General features: G+C 34.5%; 1 protein-coding gene and 1 long non-coding RNA gene across 4 annotated transcripts; both read left to right on the top strand.

Moving 5' to 3' along the window:
• The first annotated feature begins 2166 nt into the window (after positions 1 to 2166).
• LOC112735009 (uncharacterized) lies at positions 2167 to 7785 on the top strand. Of its 3 annotated transcripts, none has more exons than XR_003168483.3 (4): positions 2167 to 2535; positions 3962 to 4114; positions 6400 to 6618; positions 7212 to 7785. It is a non-coding gene; the product is annotated as an uncharacterized lncRNA (long non-coding RNA). The 3 variants fall into 3 exon arrangements; XR_003168482.3 differs by having other exon boundaries at positions 2168 to 2535; positions 3958 to 4114; XR_011867125.1 differs by lacking the exon at positions 2167 to 2535 and having other exon boundaries at positions 3875 to 4114.
• Positions 7786 to 9010: 1225 nt separating this feature from the next.
• Positions 9011 to 11876, top strand: LOC112734999 (O-fucosyltransferase 36). Its single transcript, XM_025784554.3, has 3 exons — positions 9011 to 10631; positions 10822 to 11071; positions 11433 to 11876. The coding sequence occupies exons 1-3, from the start codon at positions 9412 to 9414 to the stop codon at positions 11607 to 11609; spliced, it is 1647 nt and encodes a 548-aa protein (XP_025640339.1). The 5' UTR covers positions 9011 to 9411; the 3' UTR covers positions 11610 to 11876.
• Positions 11877 to 17586: the final 5710 nt, after the last annotated feature.

Genomic DNA, 17586 nt, shown 5'->3' with positions numbered 1-17586 from the left:
TAAAAATTATTTTTAATTTAATTTATTAAATATAAATATTATAATATTTAAAATGATATATTTTAAAAACTACTTTTAATAAATTACTTTTGAAAAAATTACCATCTAATTTGAGGAATAAAATGTCCACAAAAAGTATTATGATGAAGGTATCAACAAATAGTTGTCCTAGTACTAATATATGGAAAAAAATTGTTAAAAAAATTGTACATTGACAAAATAGACAATTAATCACTAATTCATGTAGAATTTGTAAATTTGATTACGTGTGATCGGTATAAATTCTATTATCTTAATTTAATAGTAATTAAATTTTTAATTTTTTACTTTAAAAAGATTTAAATATCTAATATATATAATGACAAAAAAAATAATTGCATTAAAATCTGTAACAAAAATTATACTCATCTTTTGATGGAAAAAAAAATTCAAAAGATTTCATTTTTATAAATAAAATCCGGATAAATAGAGTAAAAGAAAGAGGAATGTTGAAGATATAATTATTACCTAATCAATTTACTAGTAATTTAATGATAATGAGATAAAATATCAAGAATAAAACACAAAAGACAGAAATATAATTATAGTTGTTAAAATTTATTTAGATCAGTCAGTTTAATCGAAAAATCAGTAAATTAGACTCTAAATCACTCTAATCCAGTATTCTAATTATTTAAGAAAGAAAATCGATCAAAATCCAAGAGAACATATCAAAACGAATGCAAATAGATAAAAAACGTAAGTCTACCATTAATAAAAGAGAACTCTTTCTTAGGTTCAAACTTGAGTTGTCCTACATGTACAATAACTTAACATTTCATTACATTTGTTTTTTTTAAAATAAAAATAAAATCTACGTGAAAAGCAAAATACTTAACTAAGTCTAATCAAATTGTTATAACGACTTTTTAAATCACGCGTTCCTTTTTTTTTTTTATTTCCTTCTCCTTTTCCTTCTCCTTTTTCTCCTCCTTGTCTTTTTTCTTCTTCTTCTAAATTCGTCCAAGTTTTTCTTCTTCCCTTCTTCTTCTTCTTTTTCTTCTCCTCTTTTTCTTCTCATTCTTCCTCCAAATTCGTACACGCAGATTCTTCTTCTTTGTTATCGTCATCATCAATAATACCAACATTTTACGAACATCTTTATTAGTTTTGATTTTCTCTGCTGTCATCATTAAATAATTTTGGTTTATTTCTTAATTTATTTTCGTTCATTTGTGTGTTAATTGAAGTTCACTTGATGCTGCTTGTAAGTATTGACCAAATTTTTTATTCTTTAAGTAATTTCAGTTTATTTTTTAGTTTAATTGAGATTCATTTGGATCCAGAAATGAATTCGATGCGTTTTTGTTAATGATTAAGTCTTTTTTTTAGCAAAAAAAAAATAAAATTATTTATTATCACTTTATTCAACTAGATTAGATTTCATTCCATTCTATTCAATTTGTCTTAAAAGTCATTCAAATTATTGGGACAAATTATTTATCGATAATACACCTAGGACTTTAAATGAACCAAAAATATTATTAAAGTGAAACCATTGTATAATACTAAATGAACCGAACATGGTCCATTATATAAAATTCAAATTCAATTTAAAATGTTGGTTTTTGTTAGTAAAATGTTGGTGTTGTTAGTGATTTTTTTTTTTTGGTGACGGTGTTGTTAGTGATTACGATAATGAAAGAGAGAGGAAGAGGAGGAGGAGGAAGAAAAAAAAAATAAAAAGAGAAGACGAAGACGAAAAAATTGCGTTTCTGAAACGTGCGTGTGATGCGTGTGATGAAAGTGATTTTTGTTGAATTTAGGCCAACTTAATTGCCAAACACACTTAAATGAGTAGCTGAACTATTTTTTTTTAATATATAATCTATGCAATTAAATTATACTTTTAAAATTTATATTTATTAATTATAATTTAAACAGTTTAATAAAAAAATTATTGATTAAACCAAAAAATTAATAAACTAATAATTATATCGGTTCGATTACCAATTTAGTTCTACCAAATACACGGATATTGGATAGCCTTGGTCATGATATATGATTCTGAAAATCGGTCTGGATTGGCCCAACCGCGAAGCAAACAGGAATGCGGTTCGGTTTAATCTAAAACTGGTCATTTTAAATCGTTTATAAACTGTTAAACCGGCTGAGAACTGGCCGGTTGGACCGAATCGGTACCCCACCAGTCTCTCCCCTTTCAAGCTTTCCCTCAGGCAGAGCTCTTCCCATTCTTCCTTGAAAACCCTAGCCTCCATTGCGCCGCCATTGGTCTCACCGCCGCCGCCTGGTTTGTCGTGGTCGTTCGCCAAATCTCCTAGTTCGTCGTGCTCGAAGGCCCTCCCGTTCACCTAACGCCAACGTCTCCAGGTCTTGCTCCAACGTCGTCCGTCCGTCGTGTTCGTCGCCAGATCGCCAGCGTTCGTCGCCAGCTCCCCGTCGTCCGTCTCCATCTCACCAGTGTTCTTTGCCAGCTTCCCGTCGTCCGTCGCCCGTCGCTCTCCCTCAAATCTATGGTCACTGCCCTCGCCGAAGGTAATGCCTCGGATGCTCAGTCAGTTCTCGGTGCTTTTTCTTGATTGATTGGCTCTGCTCATTGCTTGATGATAAATTTTAACTCTGTTACTGGCTTGTTCTTGCTTGTTTTGGGTTGATTAACTCTGGCTTACTGATTGATGATAAATTGTTACTGGCTTGTTCTTGCTTTTTTTTGGTCCTGTTGTTAATAAATTTTGTGCTCATTGCCTAAAGGAATACTTGTAATTTAATAAAAAAATGTAACAAATTGTATATTGAAATGAACTCGCATAATCATAGTCTTACTGACATTTTAGTAACTATATTTTACTGTTTTAGCTCTTAGAAACCAGGTGATTATCATTTCCGCCTGTGTTAATACCATTGAATACAGGGAAACACTGAAATGATATGTGATTAATCAGTACTATGTCAACTTGAAAGTAATTGTGTGCAAAGTTTGAATGTTGTTAATTTTACTTTATGCTTAATACCAACAAGCCTCACTTTTTGACTTAAAATTTAACTGTCACTATGCAATTTGATTTATTGGTTAGAAATCACCTTCTAGAACCTTTGGGATTTCATACTTTAAAATTGAACCTTTGTTTATTCATTGAACTTTCATAGAACCAGTTGTTTATGATCCCCTTTTGAAGTAAAAAAAAATTGCAGTGTTCACTGCTAGTGTTTTTCTTTTGTTTTTTTTTTAATGCTGGGTTCAGAAATCATATTGTGTTTTGTGTTTTTATTGAATGATTATTGAATGTTTTGTGTTTTTATTGAATGATTAATTGATTATTGATTAGCTCTGGCTGCTCTATATGCTGCTGTTTTGTGTTTTGTGTTTTGTGCTTCTTTTGCATAGTGATGTGTTGTTGGAATATTATGCTGTGCTGTGTTTATGCTTTGGGCTTAATTGTGTTTAGTTTGTGATTGTATTGAAGATTTCAATAGTAATATAATGGGTATTAAATTGTTAATATCATGACAAACTTTCATGATGTTATTTTATATTTTAGATATTTTTTTTGTTATTTAACTTTTAAAATTGTATTTTGATAAGATCATAAGACTTTGGTTGATAACATTTGATGTATTGCTTTAAATTTGGAAGACATTTTAAGGTCTATATTAGACTATAATTATGTTTTAGGGTTTTTATTTATATTTTATTTGTTATTTTATTATAAAACAATTTTTTTGGTTAAACCACTGTTGAACCGATTGGATCAATAAATCAGTAAACTAATAACTAGAGCGGTTTGATGATCGGTCTGGTTTTCAGAACCTTACTCATGATACACTTCAAAAGTTAAAATCTCATGTAAGTATTCATAACATACTTACATGACATGAACAGTGTTGCAACATCTAATATTTTGATATTTGGATAGCCTAAATGATCAAACTACTCAGGATTTCTATTTTAATGGATAGATAGATTTCTTTTTCTCTGTCACGGCTCTGAGACTCTTACACACCCATACAGTGACCACCTCTCTCCCCGCGCCGCTGCCCTCTCTCCATCGTCGCTGCTCCTCTGTGCTCCTTGTCGGCACAGCCTCTGCTCGTGGCTGTCGCCGTTGTCTTGCAGGTAGGTTGAGTCGATCCTCAATTTGTTATTTTATGTCCCGAATTCGTCGCCAGATTTTAGTGCATTTTTTATTACTGAATTTGTTAATTTTTGTCAATTTAGATTATTGAGTTTGTGTCCTGCTTTCTCTGCTGCTCAGCTTCGTATAAAACGTTATATTGAATATCATTATGTTACTTTATGGCTTTGGTCCGATTATGTGAATGTGAAATGTGAAATGTGAAATGTGAAATGTGAAGTTGTGAGTAAATTTATCTCGTACTCAAATTTTGGTTGAATTGCAATGTTCCCTTTTCAGTCTTCATAGTTATATTGCTTTGTTCTTTACAGTTTCTCACTCAATGAATTGAATAGGTCAATAGGAAGCATTACGTGCTTCACTACTATGTATGAGTTTCTGTTAAGCATTTAGGGGAAATTCATTTTCACTTGCAGGCTTAACAATAGGAATTGGTTGACATGAACTTGATAAAGTTTTCACGGCTATATGTGGTTGATGAAATTTTCATTAGGAGCCAAAACTTTGAAATCTTCATTTTGTTTCAAGTTAGAATAAATAGCAATGATTAAGATATTGAGTTGCTATTGGAGCTAACTTGAATTGTACATTTGAAAGCAACTTTATCCTTCTGCTAGAAAGGATCACGGAATGCTTTGTTCTATGATTGTTGCTATTTTAATTTTGGGACTATGCATGGGTTTCCACAATTTTCATTGTTAAAAGACCTATGTAGCTAAACCAACTCCAAAATAATTTGCATTACAGCTGAAAGAGTTGCATTGCAGTTAGACTGCCTGAATTCTTGGTTGTTTCTTAATGATTCCTTATGAATTTGTTATCTCGATTTTATTAAATACTTTGTTAGTATGTCCTATGCCATTTTAAAGAGTAGTTGGGGCCCTTGATAGATTTGATTTGTTGGTCATGGTTTTCAATTTTGTGGTTGAGTTTGCAATTTAGAGATAAGGAGGATGCAATTGAATTTATTCAAAAGCATTGTGAGCATGACAACGAAAAGAGGGGAATAGTTGATATTTACTATGATTGTCGTTATAAAAAGAGCTGGTGAGAATGAGGAGACTAGTGTTAAAGAATCAATGGCGGAAGAAACAATGGAGGAGTTTTATTTTAACTAGTGGACAAAGTATATGTAGATATGAACAGTTCAATATATAGGGACAATTTATTAATTAATGACTGACTGAGGGCACCTGAATATGTAGAGTTGGTTTAGGTTTTGGTCGTGCTGAATTGTGCTCTCTGTGGATCTGAGATTCCTGAAAACAAAAGTTGCATTCGCATAGTATTTTGATGCAAAATAATATCATTACTAAACCTTTACATGCAATGATTCGGACTTGAATATTGTAGTTGTCATGCACCTTGGTGAGAGCTTTACCTTCAGCTAAATGTAGGCTGTCTTCAAAGTCTGAGTGGTTTACTAAATTGTGTTAACTTATTTTGCATTCAGAGTAAGTGGTCTTGTTAATCTTGGGTTGGATTTTATGTTTTAAAAGTTCTCTTCAGGTTATTGTTGGTATTTTACTATTTGCCTATTTGGGTTTTTCTTATAGTTTAGCTGAGCCATACATCTCATGTTACATTTTCCAGGTTTACTCACATTCAAGATTTAAATTCATTCTTGGTTGGTATTAGTTTCTTTAAAAGGAAATATTTGTACTGTGTAATATTTAGCCTTTGGATGCACTTGCTTTTTAATGTGTAACTTCAGTGAAGAAAGTTCAAAATCACACAATTCCAGTCCTTTCAAGTTTCAAAAGCAAAGTCACACAACCTTTCACTATAAAATCAAATTATTTTTCCCTCTTTCTGTTAGGTTCAAGTTTGACTTCATTGCACAGGCCTGGGTTTACAGAATTTTATGATCTGGAAACTTGGAATTTTTTATTGTAACCTGAACAGTGTAATGCACAATGATGTCCTATTAGTTTCTTTGGAATGCTGATATTTCATTAATTTTTTTCGCCCTTTGGGAATGTACATATTCCTAGAGTGAATGTTGTTGTCAGAGTCTTTGTTTTGAAAAGTGTTTTTAATTCCTTGTTAAAATATGGTGGTGCGTCTAGAATGCTGCTTTTGAAATTCAATTGTGGCTCCTCTAGGATGATTTTGAGTTTTTGACAAGGTCGCCTGAGTTTTGTTTGGTTTGGTTTTATATCTATAGAGTTCAAAGTATTACATGAAAAGAAGTGAATTTGCAATTGATAAATTTATATTATTGATTTGTAATTTGATGCACTAATTATTTTGCTTTATAATTTAGGTGCATTGATTCTGGTCAAGGTTGGCATGTACTTGGTTCTATGAGTTTCAGTTCTTGGAGGTAGTGTCACATGGCTGCATATGATGAGAGAAAAATTTGGGGATGGTTGTTCGTGTCAATTGGCTTTCTTTACTTTACTGTGTACTTCTTTATCGCAATTATTTCCAAGGTTTTGCCTCCGTCAAATATTGCAGTGATATCTGCCATGCAAAATGATTGGTAATCTTCACAACTCTTAAGTTCTACTTTTCAAACTATTTTTAGCATATTTATTGATCTATGGAAAGGATTGGCATTGCATTATGTTTCACAATTGATTTTGTTTATAGATTTCATGCCCTTAATATGTTATTGTAAAATACATAAAAGAGTATGCCCTTTCATCCTCTAAACCAAAATTCTTTAACACATGTAAGGGTATATGACCCTCCAAACTCATTTCTGATTGATGAGATAGTTGTACAGAGAAATATATCATGGAAGTGGGAGATACAATCTGATCTTTTCTTTATTGATTACTTTTTAATGTTCGGTGGTGTGTTATTATTCAATTTTGAGTAGAGACAAACTTTTTGTAGCTTCTTTGTATTTTCTATGGCTAGCTCCTTGGTTCTTCAGCATATCTAAACAATGATCTATTTTGGACACCACAAACATTCAAAACAATGCTATTATCCTTGTTTTGATTTCTTTAATCAACAATCATTATAAGCATCATCGATATTGCTATTATTGTTACCTCCCCTTTGGCAAAGGAGCGTGAGTGTTATTAAAAATTCATGTTTTTCATTTCTGTTTGACTAATACAACAGGTATTACTGCTTCTTAGTGCCGTTGACTCTCCCTATAATTGTGGTTCTTGTATACTTCCATTGGCTTAGCATGAAGATGTTCAAGCATGCTTAACTTTTCGCCAGATTTTCTGCCGTGGAATGAAATGCTGGCCCAACGGAGCAACATGCCCCTATAACCATACTTGTCAGCCATGTAGAACTTGCACTCCTCTAACCATACTTGACCAAATTAAAGGATATAACTTTATTTAAATCATCTTGTGATATATTTGCCTTCACGTGATTAATCATAAAGGCTATGCATTTTGTATATTGCATTGTGGCGTGTCAAAGGTCATTCTTCTGTTCGGGCTTTGGATCTTGTGTAATTTACTCATATAATTGTTTCTCCTAATTTTGGTGTCTATTGCAAGACTCTTCATATCTTGCTCATCTTATTTTGACCCTTTGTACTTAAAGTAGAAAATTGGATATAAGGTTGTGTTTGTTTACTAATACCAGACATTTGAGACTTTAACAGATGGGATATGGATGTAGATAATGTGCACAAATTATTTGGGATTATATTAGATACACTCCATATATTTTATTATATATATTCTAATATTTGTTTTATATAATCGGATATAATATCAATATATATGTGCATTTCGATAATTGAATATATTGCACAAATATTTTAATATCGTGCGCTTAATGATGCATAAAGAAAAATGAGTGTTATCTACTTTCGAATACAACAATTATATTAGAATATCAGTATTAGTAATAAAAAGTGTAAAATGCAGTTGGAATTAAATTGAGTCGAATTTGTTGATGCACATGCATGTTACGTTTTGTATTACTCATTCTCACAAATTATCACACAAAGTATATTATAGGAAATAAAAATATTATTAGTCATTAAATAATATATGAAATAAAAAAATATTATAGGATAAAACTGTTCCAATCAGAATTATACTTCTCTTTTATTCCTTGTAAGTTAGAGTATTGATGAGTTTTTTTTAATATATATATATATATATATATATATTTTTTCATTACTGTTATTATTCTGTGATTCACATTCTAAGAGTAAGTGGTAGAAATTAAAATCCAATACTAATTAACTTGTCAAAATTTTAACTTATTTGAGAAACTAAGTCATGATTGTCAACAAGCCAATATGCTCTGCTTCCCTATCATTCCATGAACACATAGAACAAGTCAAAATCTCTAAATTGCAAAATCAGCATCCTACTTATGAGATAGAAAATCATTGGAATTACTCTTAAAGTTGGAATGGAATATCCTCTTCTCTTCTTTTTTTTTTTTTTATTAAAGATAAGAGACTCGAATCCGCAACCTCTTAATTGAGTATGGGGAGACTATGCGCAACATCCTCTTCTCTCCTTTCCTTAAACATTAAACATTTTTAATTCTTTAATTTATAGTACACATTATAACTTCTCATATATTCGAATATAAGGAAACATATTCGAAAGTGCGGTGAACATTTGTGCACTATATTCGAAACTCTAAAATATCAAAAATAAGAACATATTAGATTATATAAATTAAATAATAAAATATATAATTGAATTATGTGTTATACGAATTCCATTGTTACATGTGTGGAAGAGATGGGTATATTCGAAAACGTTATTCTAATATATTATTCCTTATTCTATTTTTGCGATTTCGGACTTTAGATGCAGAAAAATTGAGAGGGGCAAAAATAGAAGTAAGGAGATTAACCTGTAACGGTTAGGTGGAAGATAGAGAAAAAGTGAAAAACTGAGTAAAACAAAAAGGGAGAAGATAAAGAAAATTATGAAAACACCCATTTCCTAAAAATTATAACCGAATAAACCCAAACAATAAAGTATAGGTATATTACATACAAATATACAAATACAATTCTTTTTCAGCGCACTGGTGCGTCAAAATTGTTTTTGGCGCTTCGGGGACAAAACATTGGTTGCGCACCTAATCCGTCTCCCTCCTCTTCTCGCTAACCGCCACCTACTCACTAAACCGAGTCACTTTCACCGACGCACCTTCAACTCGACTCAGTGACTCACCAACGATTCACTCACTCGCTCTCTGGCTCACTCACATGGCTGGATCTTCTGCAACTGCAACCTCTTTGGCTCTACCATTTCTGCTACTCACTCACTGACTCCTTCACTCGCTTCTTCATCACACTGCCGCCGTGGCTAACAAACTAAACCACATGGATTCGTCTTCTGACGACGAAGACGACCGCCGCAACCTCATCGACCAAAACGTTAGAAAGCCTCCCACTCTTCCCTCCACCTCCACCACCGCCGGCGCCGCCGCTTTTCACGTCGAAGATATCAGCTCGAGCTCTCGGCGATTCCAGCTCCGGAAGAGGTACATTTTCTTGATCCTCGTCGTCATCGCCGTCGTTCTCTTCTTCTCTATCACCGAAATTCGCCATGGCCCTATCGCCAGCTTCTCCTCCGATTATCTCTCCGGTCAAATGAAGGAATCCGAATTGCGCGCCATTAACCTCTTGCGGGAGCAGCAACTAGGGCTCTTAACTGCTTGGAATCGAACTTTTCAGCACAATGCGTCATATTCCGATCCAAATCAATTGGAGGATCTGAAATCGGCGCTGTTCAAACAGATCTCTCTTAACAGAGAGATTCAGCAGGTTCTGCTGAATCCGCATCGAACAGGTAACACAAATGAGCCTGAATTCGATTTTAGAAATCCTAATTTGTTCGGTGGAGTTAGTTACAATAGGTGTAGAACAGTGGATCAGAAGTTCTCACAGAGAAAAACCATTGATTGGAATCCTAGAGATGATAAATTTTTGCTTGCTGTATGCGTTTCTGGCCAAATGTCAAACCATTTGATTTGTTTGGAAAAACATATGTTCTTTGCTGCAATTCTTAGTAGGACTCTGGTGATTCCAAGTTCCAAAATTGATTATCAGTATGACAGGGTAATTGACATTGATCACATTAACAAGTGTTTGGGGAAAAAAGTTGTGATTTCCTTTGAGGAATTTGCAAGTGCTAAGAAGGATCATTTGCACATTAATAGTTTCCTGTGTTACTTCTCTCTGCCACAGCCTTGTTATCTTGATGATGATCATTTGAAGAAGTTGGGGTCTTTGGGTTTGTCAATGAGCAAGCCTGAGCCTGTTTGGCAGGAAGATACTCGGAAGCCAACACCGAAGACGATTAAGGATGTTCTGGATAAGTTCGGTCATGATGATGATGTTATGGCTATTGGGGATGTTTTCTTTGCTGATTTGGAGAATCAGTGGGTAATGCAGCCAGGTGGCCCTATTGCTCACAAGTGCAAGACTCTGATTGAACCTAGCCGCCTCATTGTGCTCACTGCTCAGCGATTTGTTCAGACCTTCCTGGGAAAAAAGTTCATCGCTTTGCATTTTCGAAGACATGGCTTCTTAAAATTCTGGTGAGCCATTATGATATCAGTGGAGCTTGAGTCATTATTGTTCTCATCATTGGTGTTTTATGATATCGGTCTATATGAAGTTTGAGTATGATAGTGGTAAACTCTGCCTGCATCTGCTTGCTTTTTTCGATTGCTGATTTTTCCTTAAAAAATGTTACTACTAATGATTGATTACTTCGCATGTTTACAGCAATCTTAAGAAACCAAGTTGCTTTTACCCGATTCCTCAAGCTGCAGATTGCATCTTGAGGGTGGTTGAAACGGCCGATGCACCTGTCATTTATCTTTCTACGGATGCTGCAGAAAGCGAGACTGGTCTGCTTCAGTCAATGGTTGTGCTGGATGGCAAGCCTGTTCTGCTTATAAAACGCCCTGCTCGTGACTCAGCAGAGAAATGGGATGCTTTGTTATACAGGAGTGGCATTGAGGGGGACTCACAGGTGAGATAACAATATATTCTTTTTCTTTGGTTTTGAAAATTAGGAAATGAAAGATTGAGAACTTTTAGGTGCTCCTGCAAGTTTTTACTTTTCAACTTAGTATTGAGTTGGATTGAGAATAGAAGTTTAAGGGTACCCGATGGAGAATAAGTTTATGTATCACAATCACGAAAAAAGAAAGACATCTGCGATGACACTTGGCAGTGTATTGCTATATACTCGTTTTTCACTTCAAACATTTTTGTTTGGTTGGATTATTATGCCATTGAAAATACATCAGTGAGAAGCTTTTATATGCGGTGATAACTCTTCCTTGAAAATTGTTTTGTTGATATGAGTTTTGAATGTTTCCACACTGAAGGTTGAAGCTATGTTAGACAAAACGATATGTGCAATGTCTACAGTGTTCATCGGAGCCCCTGGTTCCACTTTCACCGAAGATATCCTGCGGCTGAGAAAGGATTGGGGATCAGCATCGTTGTGCGATGAGTACCTTTGCCAAGGTGAAGAACCAAACTTTATAGCAGAAAATGAATGAGGATAAAGACCATTTTTTTGTGCCTTGACTCGAGACCAGTTATGTTTGTTGCTCTATTATAGGTTTGATTGGGAATTTTGTCAATTGTCAATGTGAGAGTAATCATGTATGATAATAGAATTAGCCAATTTTATTCATTAAGTTTTGCTTGTTATGCATATTCTTTCATTAATGGAACCTCGTATTGGTACCTAATAAGGATTGCATGTTGAGAGCTTTGCCCAAAGGGGATTATAGTAGTAAAGTTGTTCGATTATGATGTGCTCATTTCATACTTCAACTATTATGGAATAGATTAAGATAGCATTGAAACATTTGCAATTTATTTGTTAATTAAATGACTATCTTAAAGTAAGAAACCTCTATGTTTCATTACCTTTGCAGTATTTTAAGCAAGTAGTAGGTGGCAATGTAATAGAGTAAACACCCAACTCGTCCTTGTGCATTTTAAATTAGGACAAGGTGATCTCTCACAAAAAAAAAAAAAAATAACTCACTGTATAAATAACTCATCGCGCCCCCTCCCTTGTATTTCCCGTCCATAGTTGACGGAAAAGTCTGATGTGGCACTTATCGGCGCTGATCTGGCAGCTAGTTCAAAGTTAAGTGTCAACGTGGATGAAGGGGAATGGACAGGGGTCGATTTGTCCCCCTGTCACATTCAAAAACGACGCCGTTTATAAGTGAAGAAGGAAACGTTTACTTCATCTTCTCGTTCCTCGATCTCTGCACAAACTATTCATATTCTAAACAATAACGAAACCCTAGGGGACCATGGTTAAAAGTGGAGAACGTTGCTCATCCTCCAACGTGCAAGTTGGTGATAGTTGGAGTTATAGCATGAACTCTAATGAAAGTATTGTAGGTAGAAGGAAGAAGAGATGAGTCTCTCCAAAATGCTATTGCGGGTCTGATGCTATTCTGCTCATGTTTGAGACAAAAAATAATCCGGATAGGTTATTCTTATGTTGCCCTAAGTTTAAGGTATGTTCATGAAAAATTTTGTGTTAATTGTGTTTGATTTTTATACTTACTTCAAGGTATGTTCATGGTTTTAACCTTTTTGAATTTGTCTATATGCAGACTGCAGAAAGATGTTGCTCATTTTTTGTATGGCTAGATGATTATGTTTCTTTCTTTAATGAGCATGTTTCGAAGACAATATCAAAGGGGGTATTGCTGCAGAACTAGCATCGATTTGAAGGCTTTAGTGATGCGATGGATGACAAAGTGGAAGAGCTAAAAATTATGTTGATTGGATTAGAAAATCAATTGGGAAAGAGCAGGAAAAAAATAGGTGAAAGTAGATGCTTGGGGTTAGGTTGTAGTATTTTTGCATTTTTAATTGGGATTATGGTTGCCTGTTTATTTAGGACAACTATGTAGGCAACCTAATGAATAATTTTAGGGTATCTAAGAATTGTGTGGCAAGGTGAAATTGTATATGTAAACATTGTGGATGTAAATTATATGAAGATGAATTATTATTATGACTGTTTAAAGTTTGTTACCTGAACTTAATGCAAATTAGTGCGGCAAATATTTGTGCATGTAACATGGATTGAAGTAAACCTTGTAAAGCATAGCAATTCATACCATTATATTCATATTGTCAAGAAACATGTAATTCATATGTTCACAGTCATAATATCATTGCAGAGGCAACATGACTCTAAATAAAAGTTACACATTTGTAAATACCAAAATACTAAAAGAATAGCAAGACATTTGTTGGAATAATTGTATCCTTCAAACTAAAGTGTCAAAATACCAAAATAATAGTATCACATATCTAAATCCCTATTAGCACTGTCACCCCTGCTTAGGAGGCCCGAATCCTGGAGGCCTGTAGCCGGGTGTTGGCACAAATTTCAAAAGTCTTGATGCAGTAGTTGAATTTGCAGCTACCATCGTCTCTTCAGAAATTGCATCGTGACTGATTTTTGGAGTAGTCTTCCCAGCTATTGAGTCATTTGATTGGAGTTGTGAGGTGTGAGGCATTAGGTTTGGTGCTTGGAAAGGTTGAGATTTGAACCATAAGGTTGGCGTCGGTGCTGGTATGGGTGGAGGCACGAAACATGGAGTTGGAGGCCTAATAATCTGGTGCTTCTCCTTAAATGGTGTAGGGTTGTCATTGGAGTTTTCTCCTATAGCCTGTAAAAGGTAGGTTTAACAGTTATATGAATGAAAACTTTAAGGGATTGAGATGTAATAATTTCTTGTATGAAACAAGTTTTGTTTTTTTTTTTAAAGGAAAAAAATGACCTTCTCAACTGGTGGTGCAGATTGTGATACTGAAATTTCTTCTCTCTGATTTTGGGTCGATGCGCCATTTCTGATTGGCTTTTTGGGTAGTTTCTTTTTAGTTTTTTTTTTTCGCTTTGCTCTATTATTATAGAAAGCAAGCAACAAAATTAGTGTAACATATAAACTTAAACCATAAACTCACCACAGAATCTGAGGTTGACCCTACTGTTGTGGCATTTGCATTGAGGTCAGAGGTCTTTTCATGACATTCTTGAACCTAATCATTGACATGAATAAAAAGCCACAACTCAGACCTTATCTAAATCTAATCAATACATAACATAGCCATTGTACCTCAATTCTCAAACATAGAGTAAAGAAGTTATTGTTTAGGACAATTCAATTCTCAAAACTTAACACATTGTACCTGGTCAGTGCTTGTTGTTGGATCAGTTGATGAATTGTGAGTTGTTGTCTTCTTCTGTGCTCGTCTCTCCTTTTTAGTCATAGGCTTCCAGTTGGAATCTTGTGCTGTATTCGGGCATGTCTTATAGTAATGGCCTTTTTGGCCACACTTAGAGCAAGTAACAGCGAATGTCTTCTTTGCATTGGTGGTGCTCATCTCTCTCTCACTTGAGGAAGATGAGTCACTCATAATAACCTCCTCAGCTTGCATTTCCTCATCCACAATTTCTGGCACACTAACCGGATGATCAAAGTAGATATAAATCTCGTTTGTCCCATTGTTTTTAATCTTATTATTCCTCATGTCATTTATCTCAACATCACCCCTTATTACATGTAAGCCAGATTCTAAGTCAGGTGCCATGCTATCAAACCAAAATATAGTCTTGTACTCTGTGTAACCCAACTCCTTCAGTAATGTTTCAAAATCAAAGTTCACCAAATCAATGTGTAAAGGTGGCCACTTCTTGACTTTTCCAACAACATATTCTAATTTGCTCTGTGCATTTCTCTTAAAATTTCTTCCATGATGAAAAACATGAACTACTTCAAACTCATCCATCTGAAAAATATTATTACTAATCAAAATCCAATTCATGACATTTTATCTCACTGTGCCAATGATCTAAACTACTGACAAGCAACATTAATTATTTAACAAATTAATTAAAAAAATTCAAAATCCATTCATGACCACAACATTCTTAAACACCCACAACCAGACAACCTATTTCAACCTACTGAACACTACAACACCAACATGTAATTTAGAAACAAAGATTGGATAGTGCTAATGTTTTAGATGCCCAAATTCATTACTTACCTGAATGGCGACACAAGCTGCCTACACTGCACGACGTCATGACTCCGTCAAGTGTGGAGTTAGAAGAGTCCTCTGAGTCCTTCCTGGCGGCCTTGTCAGCACCAACACTTGCTACTTCCACCACTCTTTGTCCTTTCGCGCGAAGAAGGTTGTAAGGGCTTTGATTATTCTGTAAATATAAGTTAGGGCTTGGGGTTACGAGGGTGAGAATGACGTTTCCTTCTTCTTAACTTATAAACGGCGTCGTCGTTTTTTAATGTGACAGGGGGACAAATCGACCCATGTCTAGTCCCCCTCATCCACGTTGGCACTTAACTCTGAACTAGCTGCCAGATCAATGCCGGTAAGTGTCACATCAGACTTTTCCGTCAACTATGGACCGGGGATACAAGGGAAAGGATGCGATGAGTTATTTTATGCACGGATAGGGACCGGCGTGGGTTACTTTTTTTTATGAGGGATCGCCTTGTCCTAATTTAAAATGGATAGAGACCAAGTTGGGTGTTTACTCCAATGTAATGATATATTAATACTTTTTTTTGCTTACGTGCCTTGATCACTAAGGAAACAATTGTATTTGTTGTGTCATTAACTCATTCATTTCAAGTTTGCTTTGCGATTAAACCATTATTTTGTTAATTGTCTCCATTTATAACTGTATAGAATGGATGATTGAATTTGTGTGGTCAACCAAATTGCTGTGTCTGCATTTATCCCATCCGTCATGATCCCCTTGCTTTGATCAGTTCGATTATCAGTCTGCTCAACACCTAAACCAAACTGACTTTATATCACCCTTTCTGCATATTGCAGTTCTTCCTCCCCTACTGAACAGCGTCGACAGCGACGGATCTCTCTCCCTCGCGCTCGTTCTTGACTTGGCGGCAACACTGAAAGTGGCGAACGGCGACAGCTTGGCGACTCCACAGACGGCGCACGCAGAGGCAGCCCGCGAAGATGACGACGACGGCGGCTCCTCGTGGCGGTCGTGCTCCACAGATGGCGACGGTAAGATGCAAATGAACAACGACAAGGACGCGCATGCAGAGGCAGCCCGAGAAGATGACCACGACGGCGGCTTCTTTTGGCGGTCGTGCTCCTCCTTTCAGTGACGACAGTAAGGGGGTGACGGAGAAAACAAAAAGAAAGAAGGGGACAAAGGACAAAAATGTAATTTTGAAACAGAAGTATTTGTAAAAATATTTAAACATAAATATAATTATTATATTATTAATAAAAATTTTAAATTTAGCTATTGATTCAAAAATTCAATGACCATAGTTTATAGAAAATTTTATACCACTAAAAACTTAAATATACTTTTTCCTATTAAAAAAAGTTCCATATTTCAAATATTTTTGGAAGACTAATGTAATGTGTTTAACTATATCAGACATCATGGAAGATCTTCACCCCATTATTGCCCAGAATTAATAGAGGGGAGTTCAAGCCACTCTCTTATGAGGCATATGATAGAGGCCCGGAAAAGATTGATGAATTGCTGCCAAAAGCGGGCTATGTTGAAACTTGAAACACCCATTTGTCTAAACTCTTAAAGAGCCCGCGCTATTAGTTGCTTATATAATATATATGTTCAATGTTCTTATCAAACATATATACAATAAAAGCCTTATATGGAGCCCTCCTGTATATAATGGGTGGTACTAGTTTATGGATTTTTTAAGAAATGTATTCTCTTTAAAGTTGAGTTGGTTGGGTATGTTACGGATTTGGTTTACATACACTTGTTTATGTTTGTCTTTAATGTGGAGCAAGTTAATCCGTTCATCTTCGTTCCATTATAATATTTGAACCGTTATTTTTTAAACACTATTTTTAATAAATTACTTTTGAAAATTACTATCCAATCTGAGGAATAAAATGTCCACAAAAGGTATTATGATGGAGGAACGAAATCTCAACAAATAATTGTCCTAGTACAAATATATGGAAAAAAAATTGTGGAAAAAATTGTAAAATGACAAAATAGATAATTAATCACTAATTCATGTTGAATTTGTAATTATGATTAGGTGTGATCCGTGTAAATTCTATTATTTTAATTTAAGGGTAATTAAGTTTTTAATTTTTCACTTTAGAAAAATTTAAATCTCTAGTATGTATATGTAAATAATAATAAAAATAGAAAGAATAATCATACCAAAATCTGTAATAAAAATTACACTCATAAAAAAAATGATTCAAAAGATATTAACTTTTGTAAATAATATTTGAATAACGGAAAAGTTCTACATTCATGTAAAAAATACATGGATGTTATTTAAGTAACTTCTTCCACATGCGCGTTTTCCCATCCTACAGTCGTTTATTATACACGCGCCTTATATAACGTATATAACGTAAACATTTTCTGCGTGATAAATTTTTTTTAACGTAAACCTTTCTCAACATAAACCTTGTTCTCTTCTCGCGTTTTCGTTC

Source organism: Arachis hypogaea, chromosome 2 (genome assembly GCF_003086295.3).
Source record: "Arachis hypogaea cultivar Tifrunner chromosome 2, arahy.Tifrunner.gnm2.J5K5, whole genome shotgun sequence".
NCBI lineage: Eukaryota > Viridiplantae > Streptophyta > Magnoliopsida > Fabales > Fabaceae > Arachis > Arachis hypogaea.
This window is presented reverse-complemented; position numbering and strand designations above follow the sequence as displayed.